Source organism: Scomber japonicus, chromosome 3, assembly GCF_027409825.1.
Source record: "Scomber japonicus isolate fScoJap1 chromosome 3, fScoJap1.pri, whole genome shotgun sequence".
Classification (NCBI taxonomy): domain Eukaryota; kingdom Metazoa; phylum Chordata; class Actinopteri; order Scombriformes; family Scombridae; genus Scomber; species Scomber japonicus.
The window spans coordinates 35,362,022-35,380,974 of record NC_070580.1 but is presented as its reverse complement, the minus strand read 5'-3'; the positions used below and the strand labels follow the sequence as shown (position 1 = coordinate 35,380,974).

Here is an 18,953-nt window from a genome sequence, read left to right as displayed (position 1 = left end):
AATCAATTCTATTATTTCCAAATTTATTCCCAATGTAGATGACAAATGCTCTTTTTGTAATATTAAAGTAGAATCCTATATATGACAAGCTATTCTGTATTGTTTATTAATTAATGTTTTTCTGTATTTTTATGTCCATTTCAGTTTCACACTTTTTTTGTAATAAATCTTGATCGATTACAACACCTGCCTGTTCCTTGGAGGATATGATGCAAGGGAGCGTTTCTCTGGCTGTGAATCTCAATACACGACAAGAGTCACATTGGGTGCAACAGTACACACACTGAGTACTAATGAGAAGTAACTTTGAAGTACTTTTACTCTAGTATTACCCTGTAAATTCTATTATTTCCACATTTATTCCCAATGTAGATGAGAAATGTTCTTTTTGTTACAATACACGTTAAGTTAGAATTGTTGACTAAAACTATACATTAATAATGGCTTAAAATGTCCATGTCTGATTACTATATTAGTATCCTAACATTTATTAAATGTTTAAATAGTGCTTACAAATGCCCTGGAAGTCCCCATATTCATATCTAATATACAGTAAATTATAATTATTGACTAATAAAAATGTCCCTTATGTCTACTTATAACATCTGTGCATGTGCATTTGTTCAAGTAGGACTTAAAGTTACAGTAAGTGTTGCCTTTCTGGAGAGAAATGTTACTGACAGTTGTCAAATATTTAAATATCAAATGTAGATGATGGTGAGATAGCTCCAGAAAAAAATAGGTGTTAAAACATTTCTCTCGCTCTTTGTGAACTTCAACAGGCTGCGGCTTTCTAAGGCTGCAGTTTAAGTTAAATTCAATGGTGCATATTGAATCATGTATTTTTTTTTGTATACTAGCTGTTAAAACATGTGCAGTGTCCCAAGTGTTGTTTTTATATGTAAAAAATTGGATGTATAAACGTAAACCACTTCAATAGATAAGCTACAGTACTGACATTAAACTATGAATCAGTAATACCAAAGAAAATATTACTTACAAATTTAGATTTTTATAACTTTGCAGGTAGCTTCTTGTTCATACTCTACCTGTCTATATTGTGTGTAAACATACCTGTATAATAGTGAATTCAGTAGATCAGTTCTACAGAGTGTGGCGCCCATTTTTGGACTATGTCGGACTGGACCTTCCCTCCACTCTATTAAAAGGGACTGTTGTGCACTTGAACGACATCCGGGTACTGTAAAACTGAACCACCACCTCTTGTACTATGCCATATGTTTATCTCCTATGTAAGAGCTGTTGTGTACGTTTTGTGTTTGTTTTGTTGTGTGTCTATTTTTGTTATAGACACTGTTTTGTTGAATGGAAACAAAAACTGCAATAAAAAATAATGAAAAAAAAAATAGTGAATTCAGTGCTAAACTCTTCCCCCAACCACTAACTATTTTTAGTTTTATCAAAGAAAAATTGATTGATCCAAAACTAACAACTATTACACAGTAGATAACTAAAACATACTGACCAATATTCAGTTATCAGTAATAACTTACACATGTAGCACATTTAAATTCTCACTAAAATCAGAATACAAACCTTTTAAAGACAGATCATCAGATTTATCTCAAACTGTGTGGGACATTATCTCAGCAACATAGTAAAGAAAAAAAAGACAAAAGGGGCTCTCACATTAATAGAATAGTTTATTTCAGAGGAACATAACAGCATAGCGAAGTTCACATCTGCTCAGTTAATTACATCCAAAGGGGGGCGAGAAATAACGACGTCTTCAGAGCGGGAATGAATGAGGGGGAGGAAAATCTGGAAGAAAAAAGACACAAAAAACACCAATTATAAAGACATAAGAACATTACTTTAAAGTACAACAGCTTGTCCGTTATTAGAGTAACTCTACTAGTATGGTGTGTCTTGCATCGTATATGAGGCAATGGCTTTTTAATGCTCTGTACGTACTAAATATGTATTCTGGAGGTTGCTGATCAGCCCCTGTGAACCCTTCTGACTGGTCCCAGTATCTTTAACATCTTAAAGATACTTCCATTTCCTACTGCTTGAAATAACAAAGGTTGAACGGTTGAAGACTCACGGTGGTTTTACTCCCCAGAGGGCCGCACGCTCTCGAAGATGCCGGCTTCCCTCATGCCTTTGAAGTCTTTTGCGGCGTCGTACGTCTTGTAGAAGTCAGCGTAGGCCTGTTTCCTGGGCTCTGTCACGAGGTACTGTGGGGAACAAAAGACGTTTCTGGTTCAACATTTCAAGACCGCAACAGAAAGTGTCATGATGTTATCGACAGTCCTAAGAGAAACTGTCAGCATTAAAGGAGCAGTGTGTAGAATTTAGTGGCATCTAGTGAGACGGACTGTGTTTTAATTAGTTTATAATCACCTGAAAATAAGAATCACTGTGTTTTTGTTAACTTAGAATGAGCTCTTTAAATCATATTTCTTAAGTAACTCAGAATGGACCAACCAAACAGGCTCTAGAGAGGGTTTTTAGTGAGTTTCACTGCCACTGTAGGTTCTCCTACATGCTTGGGGAGGGGAGGTATTCACCACTAGATGCCACTACATCCTATCCAATACAAGATCCACAGCTGATCATAGGATCTGACACTGACAGGTTATTTTTAACCCTTCATGAAGTTGGTTTGTGTTGACAGGGTGAACAGAAGATCAGAAATATTTTCCTTTAGGCAATAATTAACACTTCTGTTAATTATTACCTTCAAAACCACTTAAATTTGCAGTGCTTTGGTAGCCATAATGCCACATAATCACAACGTCCCTGGTTCGACTCCAGCAAGGGACCTTTGTTGCATTTCATTCCCCTCCCTCACTCTCTATGTTTCTTTTATGCCAGCTAACTTGAGAATAAAAGGCAAAAATCCCCAAAACATAATATATATATATATATTTATTAAAAAATATTTGAACTTTGCAGGGCTATTTCATTGATTGATTATCAGGACTAATAAATTGGCACCATATATAATTTCTGTCCTTACAGTAGAATCAATATTCCAAAAGGTTCAGATCTTGATCTTAAATGTTAACATCATCATCATGTCTGCATGGTGTCTTTTTATCTTTTTAATCATAACTGAGGTCGTATGGATGTGTCTGCGTTCTGTTCTCACCTTGTACGAGAGAGCGAGAGCCAGGGAGACGGCGAAAGCAGCGGGGATGTGAATCCTCAGGCGCTTGGCCAGCATCCCTCTCATGATCGCAGGCTTTGGCAGAGACATGATGAATCTTCTGCAGAACACAAAAATCAAACTCAGTGTTATTATTGGGAAGATCAGTGTAGTCAAAATTTCAAACTACACAATATGACCTATTATACACAATTACTGCAACTAATTAAGGATTAATCTGCCAACTACCTGCTCAATGAATCACTTAGTCTACGAAATGTTAAGTTCTCAGAGGCCTCAGTGTTTACCAGTCTGCTGTCCTCCATCACTGTTTTACATTACAATAATAGATTCAGTTTCTCCTTCATCACAGCTGTTCACAGTAATATTAATTATACACTGCATCTTTGAATTGTGCAGACTACAGGTAGGGGAGGTTGTGAATGTCCTGAGATCTTTGTGTTAACACAGATAATACCCAAAAATGCAAGCTTCAGATCAGAGGGAAATAAAAAATAAAATACAAATGTTGAGGTCAGACGAGCAAAATCTTTAAAATTGTGCAACAATCATTTCTTGAATTAGATTCTGATGCAAATTGGTAAATGTAATTTGACTCAAATCTAATTTGAAGTCTAAAACTGAGTTTTACACTGACTGTAAATGAAGATTAAATGAACCCTTAAATTTTGGCAAAACCAAGGTGACAGTGGACTGTAGTTTTATGAATAGTTGTCTATCATTATGTGGCTTTTACAATTTACCAGTGTAAATCAATGTGCACTCTCTTTTTTTTAAATTAGAAAATATAAAGCAGAGAGCTGAAAATAATTGAGGAGGGAGAGATGGAGTAACACTGCTTCAGGTGGTCGGCCTCCAAAAACCATGTGACATTATTTCATACATTTAACTAAATATTCCAGCTGATTGAAAATATCAAGGAATTCAGTATTATTGATATAAGTTGCTGTATATATCTGCAATTTCAGCTCTATTACCCCCCCCCCCCCCCAAAATACCATTTAATATAATACAATACAATACATATCACCAACATATTGACAGGTCAGGTGCTCCGTACACAAACCTGATGTGTGTAAATCACAGTATCTAATATCAGAGAGATAAACATTTGTGACCCAATCTGAGTCTTACAAGGTCACAATATTTTAAATCTGTCTCATACCAGCAGTCAGGTTTTCCTCTCTGTAATCATTCCTCCTGTTCATACTGACTATTAAAAGATCTCCTTCAAATGTGATTTCAATGTGAAGTGATGGAGGACAAAATCCACAATGTGTCCCACACAGTCATTATAAAGTAGATGATCAGCTTCTATTGAGCTTCATCAGTGTGAGTTAGTCATATCAAGTGATATCTGACACATTTACAGTCTGTTTAGCATCAGATTCCCTCTTAGTGTTTCCTGTTGAGCTGTGGTGGAAGTATAGTAACAAAAAGACTTTGCTACTAAAAACACTGTAACGTTGAAACATAGAAGATGAAGATTTGACTCATTTGGACGCTGAAGCTTCATATTAGCTTCACATCAACTTTTAAATCCATGTTTCCACAGAAGGAGGACTTTGGATTTAGTCCTCCATCACTTCCATTGTAAACATTATGAAGGATCTAATGGTCAGTACGAACAGGAGGAATCATTACAGCAAGAAAACACACTTAATGCTCATTTGGATTCCTGACTGATGTTTTTAGACAAATTTAAAATATTGTGACCTTTCTTATCAGACATCTCTGATAGTAGATACTCTGATAGTCATTTACACACACTTTTAAATACTACAGAAGCCCCATATTTAGTCACACCTGATAAAATACATTTTTTGTGGGGGGGGGGGGGGGGGGGGGGTGATATCTAAAATTCCAGTCTGGTGAAACATCAGGTCTGATCTAAAATTAACCATTACATTGATTAACCTGAAAACATTTTTTTCCCCTTTTGATCCAATCCCTTCACACATGTAGAGGATCGTGTCATAGTCAAAATTCAAGGTGAAATAAATACTGATAACCCCAGCTTACACCTACCACCTAACTATTTACATTTACTGTATTTAAATATAACTTTAATGCATTTATTGTGCAGTAACGTGTGTGAATGTCTGTCTGTCATTGTGTCCCTGAAGGCTGGTCAGCTGCCAGGACTGAAGCTACGTGTGACCTCTGAGCAGCAGCATAAGACTGACTGTCCTGCTTTATATTCATTAATCTAACATTATTACATATACACATTACTAAAAGGATATTTAGGAGGATATTTACAAATATTCACAACAAGGAACTATAAGCTTAACATCATATATTAGATATTTAACAAGGAAAAGGAGGTTTCATCTGTGCGGGTTATAATAGTTTCTCCACTCTATAATAACATTAATAAAGGCTTTAAATGCTTAATGTTATTCAGTGTAATGAAAGAGCATTTTACTAGTTTTATTCAGATGCGTGTTCCTAGCCGGTTAGCTCCATGCTAAGCTAACATCAGCTAACAGCAAAGATATTAGAAATAAAAACCGCGATTTACTGCAGAATTTATAACAAACCAATGAGCTGTTATTCATATGACAGTGCTAATGTTATAATATTAGTTCTACATGCTCGTTTTAAGCAGTTTTAGACGCAGAAGTACTCACAGGTTTGGACTCACGACCTTCACAGACAAGCGGAAGAGCTGCTACTGGAACTGCTACAGGAGCCTGCGAGGGACAAACGTAGAGAGCGAACAGAAAGGGTGGATGAGGTCACAGACTGCAGGGCCGCGCTTCACCATGCAGTGACACTTGTAGTTGTAGTTACACAGTTTGACCAGCAGATGGCGGCAGAGCAGCACTGAACTGACCTAGTAGATATCCCTCAGAGGTTTTATCGATCTCTACTGATGAGATGAGATGAGATGCACTTTGTACAGTTAAATTATACCATATTTTTTCAATTGTCCTTTTCGCCTTTGTGGTTTTAAATCAATGATGCACAACTCTGCTTTTTAGATGGAACAGTTTTGAAGACTTTGGGTCTGTCTTTGTCACCAGTGGATAGTTAAGAGAATAAAAATCACCACTCAGAGCAGCTTTATTAAAATGTTTTATTGAGCAAATACTGCAGACTGTTTACAATTGAATGGACAAGCTACACATACACAGTAAATTAAAGAAAATAGTTTAAACCTGAAAAAGAAGACAAAGGTGTTAATGTTTGCAGCATAAACTGTAACACAGAGCAAAGATTCAGTTTTACACTCAACATTTTTTTCCCATAAAGTGCTTTTTTTTTTTTTTAAACAAAGGTGAAGTACAGACTTTTTTACTTTAACCATGAAAAACGTAGCGACTTCGGTATTTTAAAAACAACTGGAAAGAATTTATTTACATATACAAAACTGTACTGACAGCTATTGGAAGGAGAAGGATGCATAATATCCAAACTATAACTGATATCACATGAAAACTTCTCTGAATGTCAGATTCTGTTTTTTGCATGATGAAGATTAATAAATGTTTTTTTTAAAGACTGTAAACCAAAAGCTGGCTCCTGAACCCAAAGAGGAACAAGTGTAATTCTTTAATATGTTGGTGGATCATCTAATTTACTTTTTGCAGCATTGTATTTATGTGCTCCATTAAAACACTCTTCCACTGAACAGCTGATCTGTGACAGAAGGAGCAAAGCTGTGATTTCCCTCCACTGTCTGATCGTTTAGAGACACAGTTTTCATTCTGTTGTTTTCAGTTTATTTAATTTTTTGACCAAAAAGTCTTTAAGAACATGTGATGTACATTCAAAAACATGTTGGCCCATCTGTCCTGGTGAGGAAACTGCACTGTTGTCGCCTTTAATGCCAGTTTTTTACAGATCTAAGACCCCTAAACTGACAAAAGAAAAAAAAAGATTTTAGGTTTTAGATGTTTTATTACTGAAAGTGTTTGAAACACATGACCAAAATATTCAGACATCCGGTCATTGTGTTACTTTATGGATCAAATTACAGATAAATAAAAAAGTGAAAGTGAAAGAAATGATTCCTCTTTTTGCTGGTGACCACTAGAACCTCTCAAGTCTCAAGGACTCCTTGTGGGTCATTGGACCACACTTTGAGAACCACACACATCGCACCTCTGCTGACCCCTAATATAACGTCACCGTTTAAGTTGATATTGTGACAGCTACTGATCAACATTATCATTCAGATGGAGTCGTGTTTCTGTCCACCTGCAGTCCAATAGTCACTTTCTTTTAGCTTTTTAAATGAAGCAAATGTAAATAATTGAATGGCTGTTGCTGGAAAACATGCCAACTATAAATAGTATCAAAATCAGGGTTTGACTTGATAAAGATGTGAAGGATTTAAAACAAGTTAAACCTGCAAAAACAGATTTTTTTGTCACCTGGGAGCCGAAAAAGTTCTCAACTCTGACATATCATCATCTTTTAAGTTGATATGTTGAACTGGAAGCGTGTCTATGTTCCCTCAGTTTAATAATAAAATAAAGAATTTCATCCGTCTTTCAAGCATTTTCATACATGAAAAACAACAATGGCCATAGCTGTACTGTGGGAGTGTAGGCCTGAGGAAACACAGGGCCACATTTTGATGGGAGGAACATTTCTTAGAAAAAGGGAAGCATAGTGCTTACCCACGTTGAACTCATTAGCAAATATTCCCTTATTTCCACATCTAGCAGTTATTGATCAACATTATTATTCATTATTAGTCGTGTTTCTGTCCACGCTGTGATTATAAGTCCAATATTCACTCTCTTTTGCCAAAACAGTAAAGTTGCAGCCGGACAGTTAAACAATGAGCTGAAATTCACTATAAAGCTCCATAAAGACGAGGAGGAGCTGCAGAGTCACTTATAATTCTCTGTAGGTTTGACACTCTTGAGAAATCTCATCATCGTCATGTTAACACTGACTATCACCATTTTAAAAACAAATATTAATCTGGGTGTTATTTGGTTTTGCTTCATCAGACAGTTCATATCTGAGCCATGTGTGTTTCTGGCTCTTAAGCTTTTTTTCTCTCCCATTAAAGAAAAACAAGTTTATTCTTCTGAAGCAGGTTAATAAATGACACTCACTTCTTTAACCCACACACTCCAGTCCAGTTTTCACACTAAACCTTAACTGCTAATGACACATGAGCTGTAACGTGACATTACCTGACACGTAAAGGACACCTCGTAATCTCACTTACGGTTCTACATGTATATGTGAGTGTGTGCAGTGATATATAACAGAGAGCGATATGAGACAGAAAACAGCTCAGATGATAACTGATAAATGCAACCCATTGAAAAATACAGACATGATCTGTAACTCATTTGATGCTTGTATCAGAGCCAGTGTGTGTGTGTGTGTGTGTGTGCCAGGGGAAAATGTAGACTCCAACAAGAAACAAGAAAATAATCAGGTTGTTTGGATTAGGAAGATAATTAAAGCAACATTTCTCTGCTTCTCAGCATTCGGCTGAATCAAAGTCTCTGCTTTTGCTTTTCTTTTTTTCTTTCGTCTTTTTTTTACATTATTTTTCCTTATTTTCTACCCAACATAAAGCAGCTGAAAAGCGAGATTTTTTATGCTATTTTGCTTTCTGTCTTTTCAAAATCTGTCCTTTTTATTTCAGCATTTGGAAATACAGAGTAGATGTTATAATATGTTCAAGATTGAAGTGATGACAGGTCCATCCTCTGGCTTTGGGCACACAATCTGATTACTTACACGTCCAAAAATTCAGTCTGCTTTGTTTTTATTGTTCCCTTCCCTTGACTGATTGAAACCAGGACGTCCGATGTCTCTCCTTCAGTTTTTCACCATTTTCCATTTATTATATACAAGTTTTATTTGTTAACAACATACACAGTAAGGCATTTTGTCCTTTGTCCACTTTGTCTTGTCTCACACGTCCAAAAATCACAATCAGCTTGGTGTCTTTGAGTTTGAACACAGCGTGGTCCTGGGTTGGACATTTATTTGTCCAGTGGCCTGTTGGCTCCCTCACTGGGGCTCCACCAGTCCTCCCACTGCAACAAAACCAGAGACCCCGAGACCCCAAGACCTGACCCAGAGACCGGGACACCAGAGGAGAATCACCTCCCACTGGAGACTCTCCGCTGTGGCTCCTGATCTCATTCCAGCACATCAGTTTGTAGTTTTGGATGAGTCGACACTTTTTCATGTGGTCTTGCACCACTTTAATGATCCACTTGTGTAAGAAGTTGGATTAAAACGAACATTATCCGTCTTTTATTCACTGGAACATCAATCTAAAGTTTTCCCATGTGTATGTTCATGACAATCTTTGTTTGATTTTTAATTGTCTGTGAAACTGTGTGTTTCATTTTGCTTCTGGTAAGCCAGTTTATTACCGTAACCTTCATTAAAAGAAAGCAAAATCAAGCCAAAAAGTTAACATAAGCATCTTTAAAAGAGTCTTAGAAGTCTTCCACCTTGAAAACATTATCAGACTGATCATTGACAATTAATAAAAAGGTAAAAATTGATGCAGCAACAGCAGAGACATCATCTTTTTTTCCTTTATTCCAGATATTCTTCTTTCTTGACACAATCTTAAATTATCCACAAAGCAATATGACCACCAGCAGAGATGAGATCTGCTAACCTCGCTTCTTTCTAACTGCACACCTCCATTTTTCTGTCTTTTTTAAACTCGTAGTCTTCAGCCCTAACCGACACTGACTCAACTGATTATCACTTGAAGCAAAAAAAAAAAATCAGCTTTTTTTTCACACATGCTGCAGTTCTCCCAAACACCTGGAAACAATGAACATCTGCAAAGTTCCTTTTTTTCAAAAACCATTATCTGTCACATTTAGTTCGTATATATTTGCGTTCTCACGTCCTAATCTTTACAGATTCCTCTGTAAACTGACGGCAGCTGAAAAAGTCAACATCACTGCACCCTGAAACGCTGATGATGACTTGATGCACCACTGCTTCTCGTCACGGCTGCCACATCCATCAAAAAAACTCCTCCAGGGTTCGTGTGAGCATCGTATCTGCTCCAAAGTGTGCGATGATGTTAGAAAGTCTTTCATGCAACAGAGAGGACAGCGTGGTATAATCTGCTGACAGAGTGATTACATTTTTATTGAAATCACTCCTGACACAATAAGTTAATAAAAAAAAGAAGAATTAGCATGTGATTGTTAGACGTTGGAGTTCTCCACACCATCAAGTACTGGATAAAAAAATGACAGGTCGATACGGTCGTGGCTACGAGCTGCAGAGGTATTTTGAAGTCTATGGAGCGCACGTTTAACTGAAGAGATGCTCATGAGTTTCACATCATCAGGAAAGCATTTAGGAGGTGAGCCGCTGGGATGTACCATCATGATACTGGAGGGTCCGAGGAGGAGGAGGGGTGTTAGAAGTCGTAGGGCCGCACCATCATGGAGGTGGAGCGCAGGGAGTAGCTGGGGCCTTTGAAGTGATGCCACTTGATGCCGTTGAGCTTCCTGATGTTGTGGCCGACAACGTAGTACATACCATTCAGGTTGGAGAAACCGCAGGCGTCAAACCACCAACCTAGAGAGAAGGAGAACAATGATTAGATTCAGGCAGGATTCTAGGAGGATGAAAGGAAGAAGCGATAGGAGAGAGAGAGAGGAAAGGATGGAAAGGTGGAGTGGGAGAGAACGAGAAATGAAGAAAGTACAAACAGTTATAAAAGTTTAAAGCACACAACCTTCAAAATATGATGTAACTACTCTGCATGATGATCAATCTGTGAATCATTCTCTCATCTGTTTGTCTTCTGTTTCTGTCGTTCCAGCAGTGGAAAGAAACTATGCAGGAAACTAAATTAGTATTCAAGTACACTGCGAAAACAGATTTGTCAAAAAACAACACTGCTGATAGCATTTTGACTCGTTGTGTAGATTTTAGTATAGAACGTGTACATTTCTTTGTTACTCCTCATAAACCAATAACTTAATACTACTTTAAGTTTATTTTGTACTTTGACAGTTTTGAATGCAACTCTAACTTATAACAGAGTATTTCTACAGTGTGATAGTACAACGTTTACTGAAGTGAAATATCTAATTACTTCTTCCAGTACTCCTTATAGAAGATATGAAGCTACATGTCATGATCTTCTTAGGAGTTTCTATACTTTGATATTATGATATTTGTTTTAATTTTAAAACATTGGCTTTTCTGTCTTTTGAATATGTACTAGTGTGATCTGACTTGTTTTTTAAATTATGAAGTGCTGAATCTCCCTTAAGGTACTGATAAAGAAACCTTGAACCTTGAACTATCTCTGTTTCCTTCTGATTGTCTCGGTCACTGTCTCTATCTTCCTGACTCTTATTCATTCTTTCACTTTCTGAACTCAAACACAGCTTTTCATGTCTTAACAACAGAGTGGGTTGTTTGTCAGCGCCTTAAAATAATGACTCACATACTTTTAAGAGACTCACCAAATCCTGACAACATCGGCAACAAACCTGAACTCATGTCTAGTTTTATGTGTATATTATTGTATTGTGTATCATATTTTACTTTGCTCATCTTCTTTTTATCCTTTGGGTTATTGTATTTATTTTACGGCTGTACTGTGATACTTGCATCAGACAGTTGTTTTAGCCTGTCTATGTATATGTCCCTATTAAATGAACCATAATAATAATAATTAAAGCTGCAAGCAGCGATGAACGGGCCCTCGCCGCCCCATGCATGTTGGTTTACAGATACATTAGGGCTTCGTGCTTCGTGCTGGTCAGCGCTCGGGCCCTAATAAGTATTTTCTGGTCAGCCATCTCTATGATTAAGATTTGGTAAAATATAGGCAACTAAAACTACTATATGTGGCTAAAATTAAAGTTAAAAAAGGATCAGTGTGATGCTTTAAAGAAACATCGACCTTTAGCAGGAGACAATCATCTCCGATCTCATTTCTACGATGTTTTGCAGCTCTATAAAAACTTCATTATTCACACGACCACAAGAGGAAAAAAGTAAACATAATTAGTTTGAAACACTGTTACATAAAACCACTGATTTATCTCTGGTGAGGGTTTTCCTAACATCGCAACTCGACTGTAAACATCGCAGTGAAATGAGGTGATAAAATGACACTTTGAGTTTGGGTTCATGACACAATTAAAGGATGTATAACGATACATTTTTAAATCAGTGTGATTTCTCATTATTGGCATATTTGAGTGTAATTCTCATAGTTTCTTCCTCAGGGGAATGCTGGATCAGTGTGCAGCTGCTTTCGTTCCTATCTTTTGTTTTTGTAAATTACTCAACACTATTTCTCTCCTTTACTTTTGTCCTCAAGCTCTGTCTCCAGATCTTTTCTTCATTCCCTCTTCGTCCATTTCTCTCTCTCTCTCTCTGTAGTTGCCTTTTCATCTATGTCACTCTACTTTTGTGGGTTTTTTTATCCCCTGTAAATTGCAGTGATTTTAGTTGACTCACTGACTAATGGTGACTATCAGAGTCTTTTCCTCAGAGAGTTCGGGGGTTTTGCGGGAATGATTAAGTTAATCAGCGATCACGACCCGTCGAGGGGGGGACTGCTACGACTAAACAGCTGTTTGTCTTGGCTCTTTGGAAAAATACCTCATAAAAATCTGCATCTTTGGAATCGCGACTCTGCGTGAAGTATTTGCTGATGTTGTGAGATTTATGGCAGAGAAGTGTCGTTTAACAAGGATTTAATAAAGTCTCATTCAGAGCTGCAACAACAAAAAAAAATACTTTGAACAATTCTTTTACTAGTTTCTGTGGGTTGCAGCTTCTCCAATATGAGGATTTTAAGCCTTTTCTGTGTTAAACATGGCAGTAAAGTGAAGATCTTTAGAGTTTAGTTGATCTAAGTTGACTGTTGATCAGAAAAAACAAGACATTTGAAGATATTACGATGAGATCTAAGAAATTTTAACAGACATTTTTCTCAATTTTCTGACATTTTATAGACACAATGACCAATCGATAATGACAATTAAGAGTTTTCTTCCAAGGAAACGCTATTATCATTTTTGTGGATCCAACCTGTGAAATCATATTTTAATAGAAATGTGTTTCTTTCCATTCTGTGAATTAGAAAATTGGCTTATTTTAGATAGATTGATACTGTGCAGAAGATTTCATCACACTATGAGTCAGTAGTAAAAATACAACTGAATTTAAGAGACACATTTGACACAGATCCTTCTCCTCACCTTCAAAAATCTCAATGATCAGGCTCCATCATATCTTAAAGAGCTGATAGTACCTTATGTACCTACAGTACTAGAACACTTCGCTCCCAGCATGCAGGCTTACTTGTGGTTCGAAGTATGAGGGGGCAGACACCCTCTCTATGTTGAAGAGTAGGCTTAAAACTTTCCTTTTTGATAAAGCTTATAGTTAGGGCTCCTAGAGCTCTTAGCTTATGCTGCTATAGGCTTAGACTCCCATGACGCACTGAGCTCCTCTCTCCTCCTCCCTCTCTCTCTCTATCCATCCTATCCATCCATCTATATCCATTAACATTCATGTTCTATTAATGCATTCAATAACCTAAACTTCTTCCCCCGGAGTTGTCTGTGCTTTCTGGTCTCACAGGTAATCTGGGCCTGTAGACGTCCGGATGACAGATTCCAGTCCCGGACCTTCATTGTGCTTCTCTCTCCTCTATCCTTCCTCTCTCTCCTCTCAACCCCAACCGGTCGAGGCAGATGTTCTCCCACTTTGAGCCTGGTTATGCCTGAGGTTTCTTCAAGTTAAAATGTTTTTTTTTGTCACTGTCGCCAAGTGCTTGCTCATGTGGGAACCTGAAGAGTTCGGTTTAGAATCTGCTCTATGTGTAAAGAGCCTTGAGATGACTTTGTTGTGATTTGGCGCTATACAAATAAAGATTGATTGATTGATTGAGTTTGTCATTAAAATATCATAACTTGACATGAAGCAGCTGTGAAGGGACATTACCTCCGGTGAGCATCAGGGCACATTTGCAGTGGTCACAGTTGTCGTTGTCGCGGTCTCGGGTGCTGAAGCCAGTCCCCTGGATGGCCAGGCTGCTCTGTCTCCCGAATGTACCGCTGGAACCTCTCAGATACAACCTGAGACAGAGACAACATATGATGACTTACAGGCTGCGTTACTAATTAATTGATGCACGTGGAGTTTATGTACATGTGTGTTGAAAGTGTATCATTACTGTATGTGGAAGTGAATGTACATACATCCACTAGCCGGTTTATTAGGAACACCTGTGCAAGCTAACGCAATCAAGAATGACAGCTCTGCCATAAATTGAAGTTTTACAAAGTTTATACATTTTCTGTTTTTCTTAACAATGTCAGAAAGGTGATAATTCTACTTGTTTATTATTGAGGTTGCAGCGTGTTGTGGTGTAATGTAATTGCAAAGTGTAGGTAAATGAGTTGGAAGGTCAAATGAGAATATACTAGAACTAGTCTATACTTTCAATTAATACTGATTCATATTAATAATAAATGTATTTAATTCAGTTGGTTGTAATGTGCAACCTCGCCACTAGATGCCACTAAATCCCACACACTGCACCACTAATCAATTTTCTGAATAACATAATATCATAATAACATTTCTGTATTTCAAGGAGAAGGAAAAAGATGATGAAGATGATGAAGAGGAGGAAGAGGAGGTTGCATACCATATCCTGAGTCCTGCATGAGGTTTAGTTTAAGCACCAGGTTTAAGTTTAATGTACTGTTATATGTGATATGTGTGTATTAGTTACCTGTACTGCTGTCTCTCACTAGCCAGCGTGAATCTCTCGTACTGAGCGTGGGCGACTTCTCCCTCCCAGTCCTTTAGCTCTATTCTCAGAGAGTACTGGCTCTGACTGGTCAGCAGGTACAAGACTTCATTACCCAACCAGTGCTCTCCGAACACGTCTCCAAAGCCCTGCAGGAGGGGAGGGAGATCGGTATGATTATAGTTACACATTATTATTCTAACCTTTATTTTGATCGATGGCTCTCGTGAGACAAGCTGACCATTTTGTACTCTCTCCAGCTCCTCTGGAAATCCACGCTGCCGTTAAATCGTCGTTGGAAGACGGTCCAGCCTCCACCGCTCGTCTCCATGTCACAGTACACCTACAAGCACAATACGCATTCATCAATATTTCTGTGAACGTGCCAGACAGATAATTTTTAACTGTAGGCCTTATTTTGAAACTCAACTTTGACATCAGTCTGTCATTTTACAAACTCCAGACTCCTGTATCAGTGAGAGCAGAGTCTCCAAATTAGCTTTAAAATCTACTTAAAACTGATTCAAACCAACGGACACAAAACTGATTACGAAATAAATCTACTTGTAATAATCCTTGACTAATGAAAATAGTTTCATAAGGTGACTGATATGATTTATGCTGAATATCAGGACAAATAAATGTAGGAATAAACTGCATATTACCATCTTATCCTGATTTATAAATAACTTTTAAACTGAAAAGCTGATTGTTGGTTCAACAGAAACTCATCAGCGTCTCCAACATACTGAAGCACTCTGTCCGCCTCCGCCTACCAAACACATTTTAAAATGTACAATAATTGAAGTTAATTTGGTGTTATCAATCATTTTCAGACAGGGGTCACTTGTAAAGGTTGATGCCCTTATTGTACTCTCATTATAATCCTTTCTACTTAGTTTCACAGTGTTGTTCCTTCGGTGGGGGATTAACTGTTCGACTCTGCTGACTGAGGGGAAAATTCAATTATACAAATTTAACTGCTTTTTGTTTTCTTATGAAACAGGCTGGCAATGAAACAAAACCCCCTTTTGTGAATAAGTATCTTCTGAGGGAACATTATTACAAACATAGAAGATATATTAATTTTTTGTCAGTATTTTCAATTCTCGAGATAATACTGTAATTTCTTGTTTTTCAGGCTTTTCAGTTCATTCTTTATCAGGTTGACAATTCCCCAAAGTGAAACTCCAAAAGAACATAAACTGTATTTTCAACATGCTGACAAACAAATGAAGATGATCTGCAGACGAGCTTTGTTTCATACTTCTTTCTTTGGCCTTCGTATACATGCTGTAAAATGGTCCAGGTTATGATTTGGTACCAAGTGATTTATTGGGTTTATGTGTTGAGTGTTGAGACGTTCTCTGGCTCCGTTAACAGAAATTTTGGCCACACTGATCAACATGATTGGATTTATGTGAATAACAGATTTACCTGCACGGGTTCAGTCCTGTTACCAATGTAGACGTGATAGACACCGCTGACAGTGTGACCGGCTTTATAAGCATCTGCACAGTCTCTCCACATCTGGTTCCTGGGAGGTGACCCTACACACACACACACACACACACACACACACACACACACACACACACACCAACATGCATTCAAGAGTCATTCAAACAATTCAAACAAGTCTTATTTTCATGTAAGCTGTCAATACATGCAGTTGTATATTATGTAAGCGTGTGTGTGTGTGTGTGTGTGTGCGCGTGTGTGCGTGTGTGCGTGTGTGTACCTGTAGTGCTGGCCACCATGGTAATGAGCGTGTGCACAGACTCCATCAGCTGAGCCTGCTGCCTCTGCAGAGCCGTGTTGTTGCTGCTGGCGACTCTCAGCTGCTTCTCTAAAGACTCGATGGCCGCCATCTGATTCCTGACGACAGACTGAAGGGAAAGATTTACTGTTTACTCACTTTTTTAACAACAATCTTCCTATGTAGCATGTAGCATGTAGCAGTTTTCATTGTTAATGGTGGAGCCATAAACAAATACACCAGGTGCTGTTCTGCTGTATTCCTGCCAAAGTAGCTGCTTAAAGACTGATTAAAGACTGCCACCAGGGTCCTCAGGTGTCACCAAATCAACCAGGACGACAATCTTAGGGATAATAACTTTAAAGCTGGAGGTCGGGACTTTTACTTCCCCTCCTGGCAGTGAGAGTAATTACAAAAACACTGTCGACCCGTCACACTGTAGCCTGCTATATCACTACTGTGGATACGTTGCTTTGAGCTTCACACAATATCCACGAAATGACTCTTTTCAATATCAGGGTTTGACTCACTCAGTCTGATAACATCTGGAAATTATTTTTTACTATTATAAATAGTATGCATTCATCTGGCCATCATGGGAATGTCAAACCTCACACCAGAGTAAAAACTTCTACTGTAATACAGAGAGATTTATCTGACTGTGATCGGTTCCTAGTATCTCTAAAAGTAGAACAGGAGGCAGAGCCTTCAGCTATCAGGCTCCTCTCCTGTGGAACCATCTTCCAGAATTGGTCCGGGGGGCAGACACCCTTCCTACATTTAAGAGTAGGCTTAAAACTTTCCTTTTGATAAAGCTTATAGTTAGGGCTCTTAGAGGCTCTATAGGCTTAGACTGCCGGGGGACTCCCATGATGCACTGAGCTCCTCTCTCCTCCTCCCTCTCTCTCTCTATCCATCCATCTATATCCATTAACATTCATGTTCTATTAATGCATTCAATAAGCTAAACTTCTTCCCCGGAGTTGTCTGTGCTTTCTGGTCTCACAGGTAATCTGGGCCTGGAGACGTCCGGATGACAGATTCCAGTCCCGGACCTTCTAGCTTCATTGTTGATTTTCATTGTGCTTCTCTCCTCTATCCTTCCTCTCTCTCCTCTCTACCCCAACCAGTCGTTAAAAGGGAGTTTTTTCTTGCCACTGTCACCAAGTGCTTGCTCATGTGGGAATGTTGAGTCTCTTTAAAGTTAAAACCTGAAGAGTTCGGTTTAGAACCTGCTCTATGTGTAAAGAGCCTTGAGATAACTTTGTTGTGATTTGGCGCTATACAAATAAAGATTGATTGATCGGCTTAATCAGCATTGTGTGAACTTGTTTGGCTTGAATATAACAGACATTAATTTAAATGTAAAATGTTTATTGGTACATAAAAAGTGTGTTTTGATTCTTTTTTTCCGTCATGGAACAAAACCTTTTTTGGCGATATTCATGAGTTTAGAGTTTAGCTTATTATAGACTGATTTTGTTTTAGTTTGAGGACAAAATGTTTGTTTGATTAAAATTAGAGACAGTAAAATAGTTTTTCTGATTTGTAGGAATATTTATGAGGTCAGGGACTGCAAGCCGTGTCATATAAACGTAAATTACATGCTGATTAATTCACATAAAAATGTCCTGACATTTTAAAATGAAAGGACAGTTTTATTTATTGTACCTGCAGTCTGTTTTTCTCCACCTTCATGTCGTCCAGCTCTCCTCTCTGCTGAGACTCCAACAGCTTCACTTTACTCTCCAAACGACTGAAACACACGAAGAGAAAAAGACGTTAAAATTTGATCCACAGATTGCAGTTTTCTTTTTCTGATGCAGGTAAAGCTCAAATATAAATAACATGATGAGACAGAGATATTTCCAGATAAGAAACAGTCCAGTTTGATGTTTTAATGATGAACAACCTCAACAGTGATTCATCAGTCAGGTCATGATAGAAGAGGCAGGAATATAATAATATTAACTTCTTCTGCCAAATAAATCTTAAATCTTAAATCTTAAATAAATATGATGCCAGAAATCTAAATGTGAAGCTGTGATCTGAGCTGAAACCACTGTCTTTGTTTTATGTTATTTAAACATCAGTTTCTCATTTTATCACCTTGTTAAACTTATTTTATTTTACTTTACATTTCTTCTCCACCTGCTGCAGCACACATATGACCCTCAGCATCTGGCTGAAGGCATCTATGTTATGTTATGTTCTATGTTATGAAGGAGAATCAGTGAGTTACAGAGAGGACGAGGCGGCAGGTTGAAGGAAAGCGGCTGAACCACAAAGTAAACATCTCC

At 37.8% G+C, this 18,953-nt stretch overlaps 2 protein-coding genes across 2 annotated transcripts in view; both read right to left on the bottom strand.

The window, feature by feature from the left end:
- Positions 1 to 1,646: 1,646 nt before the first annotated feature.
- On the bottom strand, positions 1,647 to 5,825 carry LOC128356236 (cytochrome c oxidase subunit 6C-1). The gene is made up of 4 exons (XM_053316718.1): positions 5,770 to 5,825; positions 3,119 to 3,236; positions 2,069 to 2,201; positions 1,647 to 1,782 (listed from the first exon to the last, which is right to left on the bottom strand). The coding sequence occupies exons 2-3, from the start codon at positions 3,224 to 3,226 to the stop codon at positions 2,076 to 2,078; spliced, it is 234 nt and encodes a 77-aa protein (XP_053172693.1). The 5' UTR covers positions 3,227 to 3,236; positions 5,770 to 5,825; the 3' UTR covers positions 1,647 to 1,782; positions 2,069 to 2,075.
- A 4,695-nt stretch (positions 5,826 to 10,520) lies between these two features.
- Positions 10,521 to 18,953, bottom strand: part of angpt4 (angiopoietin 4) — a 72,944-nt gene continuing 64,511 nt past the window's right edge. Inside the window, exons 4-10 of the mRNA XM_053316706.1 lie at positions 18,325 to 18,409; positions 16,636 to 16,783; positions 16,332 to 16,444; positions 15,136 to 15,237; positions 14,877 to 15,043; positions 14,081 to 14,214; positions 10,521 to 10,681 (exon numbers count right to left, since the gene is read on the bottom strand). Coding sequence (XP_053172681.1) covers positions 10,521 to 10,681; positions 14,081 to 14,214; positions 14,877 to 15,043; positions 15,136 to 15,237; positions 16,332 to 16,444; positions 16,636 to 16,783; positions 18,325 to 18,409 — 910 coding nt within the window. The remainder of the gene's footprint in view (positions 10,682 to 14,080; positions 14,215 to 14,876; positions 15,044 to 15,135; positions 15,238 to 16,331; positions 16,445 to 16,635; positions 16,784 to 18,324; positions 18,410 to 18,953) is intronic.

What these genes read in the sequence shown, in the direction of transcription:
- LOC128356236 (XM_053316718.1), bottom strand. Translation starts at nt 3,226, where the DNA reads ATGTCTCTGCCAAAGCCTGCGATCATGAGAGGGATGCTGGCCAAGCGC. An exon ending in CTCTCGCTCTCTCGTACAAG is followed by an intron (nt 2,202 to 3,118) that starts GTGAGAACAGAA and finishes TGTTCCCCACAG; the next exon opens with TACCTCGTGACAGAGCCCAG.